General features: G+C 44.8%; 1 protein-coding gene across 2 annotated transcripts in view; it reads right to left on the reverse strand.

The window, feature by feature from the left end:
- Positions 1-18,904, reverse strand: part of TMEM117 (transmembrane protein 117) — a 606,553-nt gene that overhangs the window by 53,157 nt on the left and 534,492 nt on the right. For both annotated transcript variants that reach the window (XM_077265138.1, XM_077265137.1), the window contains exon 6: positions 16,818-16,977. In XM_077265138.1, the coding sequence (XP_077121253.1) occupies positions 16,818-16,977 (160 nt within the window). The remainder of the gene's footprint in view (positions 1-16,817; positions 16,978-18,904) is intronic.

Consider the following 18,904-nt stretch of genomic DNA (forward strand, 5'->3'; position numbering starts at 1 on the left):
TGTCCTGGTGGGCAGCGGCTGTGTCCTGGTGGGCAGCGGCTGTGTCCTGGTGGTTCTGTAAGTTAAAGACACACTTGCAATCTGCTCGACACATTGAAGTAGCAGATTGGGGTCTTCAAAACTTACTTCTAGCTCTTTAGCTGTGGTCCTGGTGGGCAGCGGCTGTGTCCTGGTGGGCAGTGGCTGTGTCCTGGTGGGCAGCGGCTGTGTCCTGGTGGGCAGCGGCTGTGTCCTGGTGGTTCTGTAAGTTAAAGACACACTTGCAATCTGCTCGACACATTGAAGTAGCAGATTGGGGTCTTCAAAACTTACTTCTAGCTCTTTAGCTGTGGTCCTGGTGGGCAGCGGCTGTGTCCTGGTGGGCAGTGGCTGTGTCCTGGTGGGCAGCGGCTGTGTCCTGGTGGGCAGCGGCTGTGTCCTGGTGGTTCTGTAAGTTAAAGACACACTTGCAATCTGCTCGACACATTGAAGTAGCAGATTGGGGTCTTCAAAACTTACTTCTAGCTCTTTAGCTGTGGTCCTGGTGGGCAGCGGCTGTGTCCTGGTGGGCAGTGGCTGTGTCCTGGTGGGCAGCGGCTGTGTCCTGGTGGGCAGCGGCTGTGTCCTGGTGGTTCTGTAAGTTAAAGACACACTTGCAATCTGCTCGACACATTGAAGTAGCAGATTGGGGTCTTCAAAACTTACTTCTAGCTCTTTAGCTGTGGTCCTGGTGGGCAGCGGCTGTGTCCTGGTGGGCAGTGGCTGTGTCCTGGTGGGCAGCGGCTGTGTCCTGGTGGGCAGCGGCTGTGTCCTGGTGGTTCTGTAAGTTAAAGACACACTTGCAATCTGCTCGACACATTGAAGTAGCAGATTGGGGTCTTCAAAACTTACTTCTAGCTCTTTAGCTGTGGTCCTGGTGGGCAGCGGCTGTGTCCTGGTGGGCAGTGGCTGTGTCCTGGTGGGCAGCGGCTGTGTCCTGGTGGGCAGCGGCTGTGTCCTGGTGGTTCTGTAAGTTAAAGACACACTTGCAATCTGCTCGACACATTGAAGTAGCAGATTGGGGTCTTCAAAACTTACTTCTAGCTCTTTAGCTGTGGTCCTGGTGGGCAGCGGCTGTGTCCTGGTGGGCAGCGGCTGTGTCCTGGTGGGCAGCGGCTGTGTCCTGGTGGGCAGCGGCTGTGTCCTGGTGGTTCTGTAAGTTAAAGACACACTTGCAATCTGCTCGACACATTGAAGTAGCAGATTGGGGTCTTCAAAACTTACTTCTAGCTCTTTAGCTGTGGTCCTGGTGGGCAGCGGCTGTGTCCTGGTGGGCAGTGGCTGTGTCCTGGTGGGCAGCGGCTGTGTCCTGGTGGGCAGCGGCTGTGTCCTGGTGGTTCTGTAAGTTAAAGACACACTTGCAATCTGCTCGACACATTGAAGTAGCAGATTGGGGTCTTCAAAACTTACTTCTAGCTCTTTAGCTGTGGTCCTGGTGGGCAGCGGCTGTGTCCTGGTGGGCAGTGGCTGTGTCCTGGTGGGCAGCGGCTGTGTCCTGGTGGGCAGCGGCTGTGTCCTGGTGGTTCTGTAAGTTAAAGACACACTTGCAATCTGCTCGACACATTGAAGTAGCAGATTGGGGTCTTCAAAACTTACTTCTAGCTCTTTAGCTGTGGTCCTGGTGGGCAGCGGCTGTGTCCTGGTGGGCAGCGGCTGCGGTCCTGGTTTATCTGTTATATGTATAATGGATCTATAGTTAGACCACCCCCTGAACTAGGTAATGTTCAATGATAAACACCCTACTAAAATGATGTCAGAAATGTTCATACAGGTGAACACCAAAACCCCCCCAAAAAGTTGCACGTTATACCATTCATTTCCATGTCCCAAAAAACAAAATTTTTTAATGTTAACACCATGAAAAAATATATTTGACACATTTTATTTAAAATAAATAACCTCTCCCCCCCCCAAAAAAAAAAAAAAATACTTTACAGGTTAACCTTTATTAAAAAAAATGAGCCCTCAACCAACCCTGTATTGCATGTGTAACCATTGGTACATACACCAGTTTTAAATTTACCTTTATGAAATAATACTACGGACATTTTTTTAATAAACATTTTATTATAATTTTTTTTTTGCACTTTTTTTTTTAAAAATCACAAGGAGCTGACATGCTCTTTATTTTAAATACAAGTACTTCAACTGCAAATGGTTATAACTGTAATAAAAAAAAATTCAACACTTTTATTAAATAGAAAAACCCCACACTCACACATTCAAACCACAAGCTGCACACCGCTAGACTTTTTTAAAAAACACATCAGATTTAAAAAAAAAAAAAAAAAAAAAAAAAAAAAAATTTAAACCACATGCTGCACAGACCACTATACAGTCAATACATCAGAAAAAGGCAAATAACCAATTATACAGCATGGACAAATGCACATGCCATCAACAAGACGTACCCAAAAAACATGCATGGTATGTGTCCACATTCAGGATCGCATCAGAATTTGGGCAGGATTTCCCATCAGTATTTGTAAGCCAAAACCAGGAGTGTAAAAATTAGGTAAAGTATAATACGAAAACAGGCACACTTTTGCTTTTATCACCCACTCCTGGTTTTGGCGTACAAATACTGATGGAAAATCCTGACCACATCCTGATGCAATCCTGCACATGGACACATACCCTCCCACATGAACAGGCATAAGATTGGCAAAGGCATAATATGGTGCAGGCACATGGTACAAAAGCACACAGCCGTCCAAAAATGCACACATACACATGCACGCACATAGCTTTATGCAAATACACATATGTACAACAAAGGCAGAAAGGTGAAACCAATCAGAAGACGCATACACACACACACATACAAAAGGCTGACAATCCTTTGGCTGAAGCAGCAGGTCTTCACAGTGGCTGGCATCATGGTGGATCTGGACTCTAGCATGGCACTGGCTGGTGCAGGACGATGGCAGGCCTCAGGTTCTCTTCAGGTTTTAAGCTCTTGTTGTAGTCAGTAGTACCTCATACACACAGAAATGCACAGGCACACAGATGCACACTAAAATTGCAATACTCACACTGGCTATGGTGGCTGGAGTCTTGTAGCAGGATGTCTGGAGTCTTGTGGCAGGATGGCTGGAGTCTTGTGGCAGGCTGGCTGCAGTCTTGTGACAGGCTGGCTGGGGTCCTGTTGCTGGCTGGGGTCTTGTGGCAGGCTGGCTCTTGCTGGCAGGCTTCTTTGCTTCTCTGTGTCTTGCTGGCATATGTGGGGTTCAAGGCCCAGGCCAGGTTTATATAGATTTGGGGGTGTCTGACCAATTGGCAACAAAATACTTCTTCTGAGCATGCTCAGTGTAAAAAAAACGTATTGCAGCGCTGCATTGCGTCGTACGACGTGTCCCGACGCATCCGTCGCTCATAGGCTTCCATTGCAGCCAACGACGTATGCCGCAGGATGCGTCGCGACACGTTTTTTAGGCGGAGACAAAAAACGTTACAATCTACGTTTTTTTGAGACGACGTGTCGCCAAATTTCGACGCATCCGTCGTAAAACGTACACGATGTATGCCAATCCGTCGCCATACGTCGCCAATACAAGTCTATGGGAAAAAAACGCATCCAGCAAAAAGTTTTGCTGGATGCGTTTTTTCTGAAAAAAGACGTTTTGAAACGTAATGCAGTTAACGCTAGTGTGAAAGTAGCCTAAGTTCATACCTCATCCTAACAGCTATTTGCAGAGCTTGTTAGACTCCCTCCAACAAAGAAAAATACATATTAAAATAAGATAAATGCAAAGAATTCTCCTAAAATTAAAACAGCATAAAAGTATGATACTGCAATTAAATTGTATAGTACATGTGAAGCATTGTGGCATATGTCAAGTAAACACATTTTAGGCCTTATTCACACGTCTGCAGGGGTGGGATTCAGCCGGTACGACCCGGTACGGGGCAGCCGTTTACTAAAATTTCTATCTGCCAGCGTTCCGGGCAGAGCCATATTTCCCACGTGCCTAGGGGCGGGAGGATGCGGGGGGGCGGCGCCTGAGCAAGGTGTGTTTTTTTTTTTTTTTTTTTTTTTAATAATGCGGGGTAGCGCCCACCCAAACCCACCCGCCCTCCCTATCTCCCTCTTCCCCATCTCCCTCTTCTGGCTCCTGTACTGCGCTATCACGTATGCTGCAGTGGACGGAGGCCGGGAGCTGGAAGGGGAACACGTCACACTGCAGGCCCCGCCCCCTCCTCGCTGTGGCGCCAAGTTCAGTTTCTGTCTGAGCAGCTGCGGGGCGGGGATGGTGTGAGGTGTGTTGTGTCCAGGTCAGTTGTGCGGTGCTTGGGGTGTAACTGCTGGTCCCAGCATATCCGGCAGCTTCAGAGCTAGCAGGAGAGGCCGGCCCGCTCAGCTACAGACTGCACAAGATTATGCTGACAGGGGCCCTGTCCTCACCTGGTAGTGTTAATGCTGCGGTCTGCGGGGACTGGGAGGGAAGGGGCATCACACGGAGCCTCACGCTGTGATTCCCTCTGCTGCTGCCTGTGCCCTGCTGCTGACATGAGGCTGTGAACAGAGGGGGAGGTGCTGAGAGGAACATCACAGTGATCAGGACATGGTTAATGTCCTGCTTCAATTAGGGGGCCTCTGCAGTATGTGGCCGCCCTGCCCCATGTACACCTTCCAGCAAGGCTTGTTTTTATTATTCTGGAGCAGCTGTAGAACCATAAATTCCAGCATTCCCAGCCTTTGTGTAAGGGGGACGTGTACCTTCACGCCCTGACTTTTTTATTCTGTAGCTGCAGAATAACTACAGGTTTAGGTTACATGTCCTGTCGTTCTAATTATGGAGATGTAGGGACTGCAAATCCCAGCATGCCCTGTGGTTGGTACTGTAGGGACTGCAAATCCCAGCATGCCCTGTGGTTGGTACTGTAGAAACTGCAAATCCCCAGCATGCCCTGTGGTTGGTACTGTAGGGACTGCAAATCCCAGCATGCCCTGTGGTTGATTCACTAGGGACAGGTAGTGATGGCTACTAGCCAACATGTGCGGCACTTGCGGTGAGACAAAAAAACACTGCTAGCAGTGTTTTTTTTCCGTTGCTGCAAGTGCCGCACATGTCCGCAAGTCCCATAGGGAATGAATGAGGCCGTGTGATCTTACTGTACACCGGACATGAATTACCGGCTTTTCAAAGGACGCCGGTGCATAAAAATCGGACAGCACTCGCATGGTCCGAGTGCTGTAGGATTTTTTTTCTTTGCACCCATTGACTTGCATTGGCGATTCTCAGCTGATATACGAGTGAATTGTCCTGTGCAGTACATTTGCTTTAGTCGTTTGTTTCTTTGAATGACTTTAATACCGTATGTCACAACGTATTCTTGTCATTAAGGGAGACAAACTGCTTCAAAAAATATGAATCGTGCCACTGGGCGTGGCTTATTAGTATGGGCGGGGTTATTGAAAATGGGCGTGGCCAAAATTCCGGCCGCCGCGACTTAGAGGACCTGTTGTTAAAAATTTGAATCCCACCCCTGCACGTCTGTGTTTAAACACGTATGCAAAAAATGATACTGGTGTCATCAGTGTTGTGCATCAGTGTGTCTGATTTTTTTTTACCATAAGTGTGTTGTGTGTGTGTCCATTTTTACTATCATTTTCATCAGTGTTTTCCATCAGTGTGTCAGTGTGTCCATGTTTACCATCAGCGTCATCAGTGTTTTTCAATCAATGTGTCTGTGATATCCATCAGCGTCATCAGTTTTTTCCATTAGCGTGTCCGTGTTTACCATCAGAGTCATCAGTGTTTTCCATCAGTGTGTCCGTTTTTACCATCAGGGTGTCATCAATGTTTTCCATCAGTGCGTCAGTGTGTCCGTCTTCACCATCAGTGTGCCATCAGTGTTTCAGTGTGTTCCTCTTTACCATCAATGTGTCCGTCTTTACCATCAGTGTGTCATCAGTGTTTTCCATCAGCGTGTCAGTGTGTCCGTCTTCACCTTCAGTGTGTAAGGGGATGAAAAGACTGCCCCTTTAAGAATCTTTTACTGCTTTGTATATACGATATGTTATGTGATGCAAATGTGTAAAGTGTAAGAGAGTTAATGTAGTGATCATTTTTGGCTACTAGATGGGGGCATTCAAGTTCTGACTTTCACCCTGTAGATAGTTAATGTAAGAGGGGTTCACTGAAATAAGTCAGGAGTAACTTCCTGGATCCAGTCAGTTGGGGCCGGGGTGCCAATACAGCTTGGGTGGGCATCTGAGCCCAGGCTCCCTAGTGGCCCCACAACGTTGGCAAAGAGGGAGCCCAGCCATCCTTAGAAGAAGGACAAGGCAGCAGAGCAACAGCAGCAGCATTGGGACTAAGGACACACAGCTATCTTGATAAATGTGGCAGCTCGTGGCATGGGCGGACATCTTCAAATCCAGGGCAAAACGGATGGATTAACTCCATGTGCAGTGAGTAAGGAGGAGGAGGATGCTGTATTTTCACAAGGGACAGTACAGTCGGGCAGGTCGCTCACCTCGTGGCAGCTGACTGCAGGGGCGGAAGACTCTAGGTCTGGGGCGAAGCAGACGGGAGTACGCCAAAACATAGCAGAGCTGAACAGGGAGGATGCTGAGGAACTGAGTGAGGCAGTTCACCCCGAGGACGTGCTGTGTAGTAGCGAAGAGAGTGCAGAAAAGGGAAAAGGAACATGTACTCTGAAAACTGCTGTTGATGTAATGGTTACTAAGGATGTGCTGTGTAACAAAGCCAGTAAAGAAGTTCTGATGAAAGTTGATATGGACTGTGTGTCATTCTGTACAAAGCTGTGTGGAGAGAATCTGCAGCAAAGCAGAGAAGATCCTGATGGTGCAGAGTATGGGGACACAGGTACGCTGAATAGTGGACATTATTTACATGTAATTGGGGACCAGGGCATTTACAATCAGCTAACTGCAGCCACGACTACGGCCCTGGTCCAGCCTTTTCCACTTGGCATAGTGCGGCAGGATCCCGCAACTGTGCAGTGTGGGAATGCCACAGAAGATGCTATTGATGTGACTGATTTAATGAACTTGTCTGAAAACTTGGATGTGTCTGACACTGTAATGGCGACAAAGATGGCGGCCATGAAGATGACGGAGTTTGGCGCCAACAAGAAGAACCTCACCCTTCATGGGCGTGACCCCCCCATAGATGGCGCGAAAATCTATTCAACCCTGTCCTTCATTCCACCCATGGTGGGTGCGCCACAGGAGGAGAAGAACTTGCCTTCTGACTCATGCTACCAAGAAATGGGTGGAGTGGCACAAAGCAACCCCAACTGGGAACTGGTGGGGTCCAGAAGAGTACCTGTCACTGGCGGAGAAGAGTCCCCGGTGGCTGCTGGAACCCAAGCCACCACATCAACTCAGCCTGGAACACCAACGCCAGGGACTGGAGACAGTGACCGCCCTGAAGGAGTATCCACCGAATGAAAGTGCCATATCGGAGTCACAGGGCCACAAGCAGGAACATCATCAGCAGGAACTGCAGCATTGCGAGGCTGTACTTCATCGTCAGGAGCTCGTTTCTTCAATCCAGTGGGGACCGGAAACAGCGACAGCCCCGGAGGTGCCCGAACTGGAAGTAGAGGCCGAGCCAGAACTACGTCATCAAGATCTGGAGCGTAGAACAGCATCAACGGAAGGATCTGTCATTCACCAGATGGAAGTGGCCAGATCTACGAGGTCATCAGTAGCGGTGAGTGTACCTCGGCCCCTTGTCATAAACCGTGAGCCCCTTGATTTATACCGCAGCTCCCAGGAATGGGAGACTAAACCCATGCCGGGCACAGTCTCAGTATTGAGCTCTTCCCATGCCCAGCAGGCCGTATAGGGCCCATCCAACACCACTGGACAGTCTGTATGGATTGCAGACATTATTGCTCAGAAAAAAATCTGAGAAAAAGAAAGTTGGGCCCAAGACAGGAACAGTCGGTTCCTTGCGTGTCACCTGCCCATAATATTGCCCCTGCTGCATCCTGGCAGCTCATGGACTCTGTGGCTGCAGAGTCCTCATCAGCCTGCACGCAAGCACAGTTTTCTGATAGAAAAGCGACACAAGATGTGTGCCGGTGTACTGTGTTTTTGAAGAAATAATAACTATGGGAAAGTTGTGCACATTGCACTATTGTCATATAAGCATTATATGGGACTGTTCTGTGTCCCCAACGGGCAAGTGAGCCCTGAAGCACCAAAGTCGAGTGCAGTGTGGCCGATACGGGCCACCGTTGAGCGTTATTTCCCCCCCATTGAACTGTTTATTTCCCCTTCTGCTGAAGGCAGGACTTGACACATGTGGAGCAACAGAACTTTGTGTGACCGCAGCAATAGACTGTTATGGGGACAGGCGGTACACAGTGAGCAGTGCTCAGGTCAAAGGGAGGGGGACCTCTGCCCTAAAAGACGGTTTTACATGTTTTTATATACTTATACTCGGGTGTCACCTGGAGGACTTGGTGCCAGGCACTCGTGCTTAAGGAGTGGACATTCACTCTGGAGAGGACTTTGCTCACAATGAGCAATTTATGTTATTTCATTTTTTTGCCTCCCTGTGCGGAGCATCATTTGTATTTATTTGTCTAATAAAGTTTACAGGTAAATGGTTGGGGACGACCATTGTTAAAGGGAGGTGGAATGTAACAGGATGAAAAGACTACCCCTTTAAGAATCTTTTACTGCACTGTATATACGATATGTTATGTGATGTAAATGTATAAAGTGTTAGGGAGTTGATGTAGTAATCATTTTTGGCCACTAGATGGGGGCATTCTAGTTCTGACTTTCACCCTGTAGATAGATAATGTAGGAGGGGTTCACTGGAATAAGTTAAGAGTAACTTCCTGGATCCAGTAAGTTGGGTGGGCATCTGAGCCCAGGTTCCCCAGTGGCCCTGTAAAGTTTGCATAGTGGGAGCCCAGCCATCCTTAGAAGAAGGACAAGGCAGCATAGCAACAGCAGCAGCGTTGGTACTAAGAACACACAACTATCTTGAGAAATGTGGCAGCTCATGGCATGGGTCGACATCTTCATTTCCGGGGCGAAACGGATGGCATCGACTCCATGTAGGGTGAGTAAGGAGGGGGAGGATGCTGTATTTTCACAAGGGACAGTACAGTCGGGCAGGTTGCTCACCTCGTGGCAGCTGACTGCGGAAGACTCTAGGTCTGGGGCGAAGCAGACGGGAGTATGCCAAAACATAGCAGAGCTGAACAGGGAGGACGCTGAGGAACTGAGTGAGGCAGTTCATCCTGGGGACGTGCTGTGTAGTAGCGAAGAGAGTGCAGAAAAGGGAAAAGGAAAGTGTACTCCTAAAACAGCTGTTGATGCAATGGTTACTTAGGATGTGCTGTGTAACAAAGCTAGTAAAGAAGTTCTGATGAAAGTTGATATGGACTGTGTCATTCTGTACAAAACCGTGTGGAGAGAATCTTCAGCAAAGCAGAGAAGATCCTGGCGGTGCAGAATATGTAGCATAGTAACGTAGTTATTAAGGTTGAAGGAAGACTCTAAATCCATTTAGTTCAACCCATAGCCTAACCTAACATGCCCTAACATGTCTTAACCCAGGTCTTTTTCATTGACGGTTTTGCCCAGAGTTTTAGAATTAAGCACATACTTATTCATCTTATTACTTCTACCCAAGTGCATGATGTTACATTTATCCCCATTAAAGCTCATTTGCCATTTATCAGCTCAAGCTTCTAGTCTACATAAATCATCCTGTAATATAAAATTGTCCTCCTCTGTATTGATTACCCTGCAGAGTTTAGTGTCATCTGCAAATATTGAAATTCTGCTCTGAATGCCCCCTACAAGGTCATTAATTAATATGTTAAAAAAAGAGGGCCCAATACAGACCCCTGTGGTACCCCACTGCTAACCACGACCCAGTCCGAGTGTGCTCCATTAATAACCACCCTTTGTTTCCTATCCCTGAGCCAGCTCTTAACCCACTTACACATATTTTCCCCTATCCCCATTATTCTCATTTTATGTATCAACCTTTTGTGTGGCACCGTATCAAAAGCTTTTGAAAAGTCCATATACACTACATCCACTGGGTTCCCTTGGTTCAGTTTGGAACTCACCTCTTCATAGAAATTAGTCAGATTAGTCTGACAGGAACGGTCCCTAGTAGACCCATGTTGATATTGGGTCATGAGGTTATTCCTCTTCAGATACTCCAGCATAGCATCCCTTACAATACCCTCCAGGATTTTACCCACAGTAGAGGTTAAGCTTACTGGCCTATAATTTCCGAGTTCAGTTTTTGTCCCCTTTTTGAATATTTTACACCACATTTGCTATATGCCAGTCCTGTGGTACAGACCCTGTTATTAAAGAGTCTTTAAAGATTAAAAATAATGGTCTATCAATGACTGTACTTAATTCCTGCAGTACTCGAGGGTGCATCCCATCCGGGCCCGGAGATTTGTCAATTTTAGTGATTTTTAGACGTCACCATACTTCCTGCTGGGTTAAGCAGGTGACATTTAATGTGGAATTTTTATCACTAGTCATTTTGTCTGCCATGGAATTTTCTTGTGTAAATACTGACGAAAAAAAGTCATTTAGCAGATTGGCTTTTTCCTCATCCACCATTTCACCCAGACTATTTTTAAGGGGGCCAACACTATCATATTTTTAGTTTCTTACTATTTACGTAGTTAAAGAATATTTTGGGATTATTTTTACTCTCTCTGGCAATGGGATTATTTTTAGTCTCTCTGTCTCAATCTTTGCTGCCTTGATTTCCTTTTTACAGAATGTATTAAATTTTTTGTATTTATTTAATGCCTCCTCACTACCCACTTCCTTTAATTCTCTAAATGCTTTCTTTTTGTCACTTACTGTGCCCCTTACAGCTCTATTTAGCCATATTGGTTTCCTCCTATTTCTAGTATGTTTATTCCCATACGGTATATACTGTGCACAGGTCCTATCCAGGATGCTAATAAACGTCTCCCATTTTCTTTGTGTATTTTTATGTCTCAGGATATCATCCCAGTTAATTGCACCAAGATCCTCTTTCATCCGTTGGAAATTTGCCCTCCTGAAGTTTAGTGTCATTGTAACCCCCCTACTACCCATCTTATTAAAGGATACATGAAAACTTATCATTTTGTGATCACTATTCCCCAAGTGACCCCTAACCCTTATATTTGCCATGTGGTCTGGCCTGTGTTGGTTAATATTAGGTCTAGCAGTGCCCCCCTTCTTGTTGGGTCCTGAACCAGTTGTGAAAGGTAATTGTCTCTCATAGTTGTCAAAAACCGATTACCTTTGCTGGAACTGCAGGTTTCTGTTCCCCAATATATTTCAGGGTAGTTGAAGTCCCCCATAATAATGACTTCTCCTTGGACACAGGTACGCTGAATAGTGGACATTATTTACATGTAATTGGGGACCAGGGCATGTGCAATCAGTTAACTGCAGCCACGACTACGGCCCTGGTCCAGCCTTTTACAAGTGTGTCATCAGTGTGTCAGTGTGTTCGTCTTTACCATCAATGTGTCCGTCTTTACCATCAGCGTCATCAGTGTTTTTCCATCAATGTATCCGTGTTTACCATCAATGTCATCAGTGTTTTCCGGCAGTGTGTCCGTTTTTGTCATCAGTGTGTCATCAGTGTGTCTGTCTTTACCATTTGTGTCTTTAGTTTTTTTCACAGCTGGATAAAGAAATAAATGCCAAAGCTTCTCCTATTCATTGCAATGTTAAATACAGACTGCACAAGGACTGTACACCGATACCCTCCCTGTGCTCTATGTTTTTTTTCAAAGACCCATAGACTTGTATTGGCTATTTTCATCAGTGCTGCTGGAAAAAATCAAACATATCTCCGTGAGTTAGATCTTGTGCCTATGTTGAGTTTTTCATGCTTAGTATTTTCGCTACATCAAAAACACAGCGTCTTAAAGTTTCATCAAAGTGGAAGGGATTTCATGAAATATCATGCCCACTGTGCCTTTTTTTTTTTTTTTCAGCATAAGCTGACCTGCGTTGCGTGCTTCAAATGTGATATTCACATCTGGACCCTACCACTCAGCTAAGACCTGGAGCCACAGATGCCAGAAATGCAGTAAATGTAAATGGAGCCCACAGCACTGTATAGTAGTTATACACAGGTTAGATCACATTCACTTTAACAGGAGCTGAGCTGCAGTATCCAAGAACGGCCAATACGCTTTGTAAGGCCAGTCTCACACGTCCAGATAATTCCGGTACCGGAAAAATCAGTACCGGAGTTATCCGTGTCCGTGTGTCCGTGTGCTCACGTGGCACATCAGTGTGGCACATGTGCGGCAGCCGTGTGCCACCCGTGTGCCGACTGGGTATCACACGGACCATGCAGGACACAGCGCTAGAGATAAGCGCTGTCCCCCCTGCGTGTGATGCTGAAGCTGCCATTCATTCCTTCTTCCCAGCAGCGTTTGCTGGAGAGAAGGAATGAAAAATCATTGTTTTTTTATTTTTCTTGTGTTTAAAATAAAGATCCCCTATGGGAGGTGGAGCCGCATATTCATCACTGTAATACAAGACAAGCTGCGGTGCTGAGAGGAAGCATCGAGGGAGCTGGGTGAGTATTTTATTTCCAGCGGGCAGGCGCACAGGGGGTGGGAGGTGGGCGGTGACCGGGATCTTTATTTTAAACACAATAAAAATAAAAAACAATGATTTTTCATTCCTTCTCTCCAGCGAACGCTGCTGGAGAGAAGAAATGAATGGCGGCTTCAGCACCACACGCTGGGGGGACAGCGCTTACTGTAACGCTTGTTCCCCGGCGGCCTTCCGTGTGGTACTGATGTGGCACACGGTTGCTGCACGTATTACACACACGGACACGGATATCTCTGGTACCGTTTTTTCTGGTACTGGAAATATCAGGACGTGTGAAACTGGCCTAAGCTGCAGAGGGAACCCGGATACCTGGAGCACTCCGGCTGATCAGATGTCTGATGCCGCAGCTGTTACGCAGCTGTGTCAGTCATAACACATGCATGGAGAGCCCAACACACAGGCTCTCCATGCATGTGACAGTGACACAGCCGCGACACATGCAGCTGCGGAGCCAAACAGCTGATCAGTCGGCGCGCTCCATGATTCTGGGTTCTCTCCCTGCAGCTTAATCGGTAAGCGCTATAGTTTGCCGAATAATCAGGGACCCGAAGAAATTCACTCAACTCTACCAATCACTAAAGATGATACATCTGCCTTTTTTATTAGATCAGTATTTAGACCCCTCATTCCCCAAGCATTGCATTTTAAGAAAATACTGATATAATTAAAGTAAGGTTAGGGTCACAGGAGCGTATATTCTTTCCACTAAGAGAACCAGATCAATTATGGTTCAACATTTCTCCATCTTCTCCATTGTGTCAGTCGGTGGAAATCGGACTGCACTGAGAAGTCATCCGAGTGCAGTCCAATGTTTTTCCCGCACCCATAGACTTGAATAGGTGAGTGGCTTCCGATTTACTTTTTTTTTTTCACAGACAGATTTGGTCAGTGTAAAAAATCAGTAATCAGGACTGACCCATTAAACAACATTGGTCCGAGTCCTATCTGACAAAAAATCGTTTCATACTCGTCCGATAAATATGGTGGTGTGAGCGAGCCCTAAGGCTAAGTTCACAATTCCTAATATTCTAGTTGTCTGTTCAGTTTAGAAGAACAAAGGGAAATTAACTTTAAAAGGTTTCCATTTGCATTAGTAATGCAAGCACAAGAAGAGGGGTCCCATTGAATATTATGGATTCCATTTTGTGCCAGTTTTTAGAATGGAAGAAGCTAGTGTTTGCTGAGTGCCAGGCACTGCTAGCCGGGGCGGCATTTACCAGGCACTCAGTGAAGATTCCCTAGAAGCTGGTCCTACCATTCTGGATTCTGACTGTGAAGGAGACCAGACCCCCATAGAATGTGGAACTCAGGGCAACCATCCCCATGGCTCCCCATGCTACGTCATTGGACTGATGGCATACCCTAGTGGTGGGACACGCTGTTTAGCTCTCCTAACAATACATCTTCCTTCCATATACCATTGCAGTGTACACAGTTCACATGTTATGCACAGCACAGGAAGCTTTTCCTATAATCCCAAGGCAAGGTGTCCTTCCTACACAAGCACATTAGAATGATCATCTCATTATTCCAGAGAAAGGAGGAAGGTTCACATAATTATCCATGAAGCGACAGGTTCATTACACTTAGCTGTGTGCAATCTCCTGGCCCTAATGAATAGTGAGATCACCAGCAGCTTTATTTATTACCCGTGTACCCACTCAGAAGCTAATACCTGCAAAAATTCCTCTTACTACATAATATGAAAAAAGAAACAATTTCGCACAATAAAATATTTATTTTGTAAAGAAGTTATTAAAGTAACAAATGTTATCAGCAAAATTCAAGCATGAAATATAATGTAAATGTCCTTCTTTCCATAATTCGGAGTGGTGGCATTGTACAGAGTGTGATTGGTGCCAAATGTTCTTAGTTTCTTCCATGCCTGCTTTCAGTGTAGGCGGCTACTGGCATATTGTGTATGGTTTGTTCATGTGTTTGTGTTTTGCTCAATCTGGCATCAACCACTTAGTGATGGAGTCATTTCTGGGATTTGTGACTAAAACTCCATTTTTCAATTCTGTCACTTTATGCGGCAATCTTTGGAATGTTTCTCATTACCCCAGGGATTCTGAGTGTGACACATTATACTCTATGATAGTGGTAAATTTAGGTCGATATCTTTTGTGTTTATTTTTGAGAGTATTTATATGCGTTTTCAGGACTCTTGAGGCGCCAAAACATCAGAAATCACCCATAAGTGAATTTGGGAATCTAGACCTCTCAAGGAATTCATTCAGTTTATAAATACTGTATATAGGGGAGCTGTGGAAGCTTTATACTGTATACATGGAGGTGTGGAATCCGTGATACTGTATATATGGAGCTTTGGAGTCATCATCCTCTGTGTAGGGTGCTGTGGAGGCAAAATACGGTGTATGGGGAAATGTGGAGGTTATAATACTGTGTATAGGGAGCTGTGAACGCCATCATACTCCTTATAGAGGGGTTGTGGGGTCATCATATTGTGTATAGGAAGCTGAGGGGTCTTCATCCTGTGTATAGAGAACTGTAATGGCCATCATACTCCATATAGAATGGCTGTGGGGGCCACTGTAGTGTGTGTATAGAGTGCTGTGGTGACCTTCATACCATGTTGGAGGCTGTGGAGCCATCATTCTGTGTATAGTGAGCTGTGGGTGCCAATATACTGTGTATAGGTTGGCTGTGAGCTATCATACTATGTATAAGGGGTCTGTGGGGCCATCATACTGTGTATATGGGACTGTGGAGACCGTCATACTGTGTATGGAGGGGCTGTATAGAGTAGTTGTGGGGATATCATACTGCGTATAAGGAGGCTCTGGGCCATCCTACTGTGTAGAGAGGGATTATGAGGACATTATACTATGTTTATATGGGGGGAAATAACTGTAGTAATATCATACAGTGTTGCCATGTTATTTTCCTGTCCCCTGTTGGCATCCACACGGATTTTTTTAATCTTTTGAATAAACTTGGAAACATATTTTATTGAAGAAGAAGCTGGAATAGTCTTTTCTTTTTTTTAATATCATACCCTGTGTTGGGGAGGACATTTTGGAGGTCATTATACTCATTATGGACCATGAAAGAGGTATCATATTAAGAGGCTTCTTTGGGCAAATTACCTTGATGTTCTAACCCTCGAATAGATCATTAATATCAGATTTGTGGTGATCCAGAAGCCAGCACTCATGTTGATCAGCAGGCATATCCTCTGGCAGAGGCTGGGTGTAAACATTTATGAAGCTTCACTATACAACTCTTTCCAATGTGTCATTTTACATTATCATTAAAGGGGTTGTCCAGGCCAGGGCTAATCTTGTTCAGGCACTGTATAATGCCTAATCCCAATAGTGTGGAGCATAAAAATTGGTATTCAGAGAAGCAGAAAGATTAGCAAATTGCATACAAGTGATCACAGACTGAATAGGCAATCTGTTCACACTGCGTTAGTGTGATCCGTTAAACGGACTACGTTACACCGCGGCATAACGCGGTGTAACGTAGTCCGTTAATGCCGCCATTACTTCCTATGGCAGACGCATCGCTAGCGCACGCCCACAATGGGCATGCGCTAGGCGATGTGCCGTCATTGAGTGACGGACCCGAGACGCGGGCTGCAGCGTTTCCGGGTCCATCACTGCTAGCGCAGATAGAGCTAGCAGATGCTCCATCTGCGCTAGCGCTGTGCGTATGCGCTGAACGGACTGCACTAACGCAATGTGAACCTAACATTGTGTGCCACATGTCAATACTATAAGATACCGTGCCCTGGTCTAAAATAAAACACCTTTAATGATAACGCATAGGCCTCTGTATTCAAGTGCTGCATAAGTCAGTCAGTGCGCTGGAGAATTATTCATTAGGTAGTTTGGAGGACACTTTATTTATTACATTATAACATTTATAACTGTGATAACTGTATATATATATATATATATATATATATATATATATATATATATATATATATATATAGTGATGACCTTTAAGAAACAAACTATTTTTCCATTTTTCTCTAAAAAAAACTCCTGCAATTGAATGTACACAGACTTTCCTCTAAGGGTACATGTATAGCTCCTTATTAAGGGTTACGTTTTAAAGAAAGCCTTAATATTATCTGCTGGAGATTATTATACTGTATTGCTGGTAAATACAGTCACAAGCTATGGTTCTATCATAAAACCATAAAAAAGAAACATACCTGCATAACAATAAGAAGGTCAAACACCAAGATAAATGAAGCCAAAAAAGCTCTTGAGACCTCATCACTGGGCAAAAATCCCCGATTCAGCTTGTCCCAGCTTATCCAGTCAGTGGTAATGACAAGAACAACCACAGAGGTCAGGCTGAACAAAACAGTCCTAGAAGAAGAAGACAAAATAATTATTTTAAAGGGGGTATACCTTAGTAGAGTCAGCCAGCAAATATACACTAATCATAAATCTCTGCCAGGAATAAAAACAGATGTGTACGAATAATCATTAGTTATTTCGTTCTGACATTATCTAAAGATTAATTTATGGTATACACTGTCTGATTACGGTAAATCATATAGCTGTCCATTTCAGATCACATCGCCCCTCCTATTGTCTCCTCTATTTCAATTATTTACTCTCTTTTAATCATCATCGGACAGAGCTATTTAATGAAAAAGCATTTACTATATGAGTGCCCCATCGGGGGATGGTGCTTCATTGTATTATCCTATTACACAATGACTAGTGACTAGAACTGCAGTCTGTAGCTCTGAATTTTTCATTCAGACATCAGTGATTTTTCCCATACACAAAAAGATGGCCAATTTTCACCAGCGTTTTTGATCAAGTTTCCATCAGTATTTGGTCAGTGTTTTCTACTGAAAAGTAATTTAATAAACTGCAAAGCTTCTTCGATATGTCTTTCTGATTTTTCTTTTTGCAAACACAGTCTGCCAAAAAATCACATACATGTGACCAGCGCCATAGATTATAATGGTACGTGTTCTATTCATGAAAATGGTATTGTGAATTATTATTATTATTATTTATTATAGCGCCATTTATTCCATGCCGCTTTACATGTGAGGAGGGGTATACATAGTAAAAAACAAGTACAGTAATCTTAATCAGTACAAGTCACGATGGGTAAAGTTGGAGAGAGGCCCCTGCCCGCGAGGGCTCACGATCTACAAGGGATGGGTGAGGATACAGTAGGTGAATGAGAGCTTAGTTAACTCTTTGACCAAAATACTTTATTTTTATTTTCTTAACAGCATGAAGTCATGAAGTAATAAGAATATAAATACATGTCTCATGTAATTCTGGAAGTAGAAATAGATATAATCCTAATACAAAGATGAAGCCCCGTCACTCGCCAAATAGGAAATCGTATTTACTTTATGGAACGCACAAATAAAATCTCTTTTCCAACACATTAAAAAACAAACAATTCTGCTTACCTTCCTCCGCTCCTACGACATGCGGTGTCCTCTTGTATAGCCTGCAGCAAATTTCTCCGTGCTAGCCATGGGCTCGTGATGCCAATGTTACGTGCCGGCCTCTGTTTGTCCGGTGGCGTGTCCTTGGACACATATTCAGTTGAAATAGGCGCTGGCGTCAGTGGCCTACTTCCTGCACCGCCCGGTCGTGATTACTGCACCCCAGGTCATTTCATACTGGTCACATTTCATTCTCACCCATTCTTTGGTACTTTATAAGGAATGAAGGTATGACCTGAAGGACACAGAAGTCTTACACCGGACCATATCGTTGCTTTGATGTTGTATGATTGCACTATGCATTGCACACTTTCTATGAAGACAGCTTTTAATGTGGTTATTTATTTCCAAGTGCCGATACGCATCTCTAAGTTACACATATGCGCTATTGTTTTTTCCCTGCATACTGGCACTGTTACCGCACGGTAACGATAGGTGCGCGCACTGACATTCTGCACTCTGAGGATGTTTGTGCAGATCTCCAGCTCCAGAACAGCAGGCCTGAAAGCTATACAGAGGACAACAAGCTTTCATGTAATTTGTAAACCTTTATATGAAAACAATTCTATGCATGAATTTAACCCCGCAATGTTCAAGCTCAAGAATTCCATTTGTTGCTAAGTTACATAAGCTTGCAATATATTGAGGTGTGTTCAGAATGCAAAGTATGCCCTAGTTTCTACTTAAAAACCTCTTGCTGTTGTTACAATAAGATGGGATCATTTTCCTATAAATATATTGCAATCCCATACATAATTGAATTATTTTATTATTATTTTTTTATCTTGGTATTTCATTAGTAAATACACCTC

This window comes from Ranitomeya variabilis, chromosome 5 (genome assembly GCF_051348905.1).
Source record: "Ranitomeya variabilis isolate aRanVar5 chromosome 5, aRanVar5.hap1, whole genome shotgun sequence".
NCBI lineage: Eukaryota > Metazoa > Chordata > Amphibia > Anura > Dendrobatidae > Ranitomeya > Ranitomeya variabilis.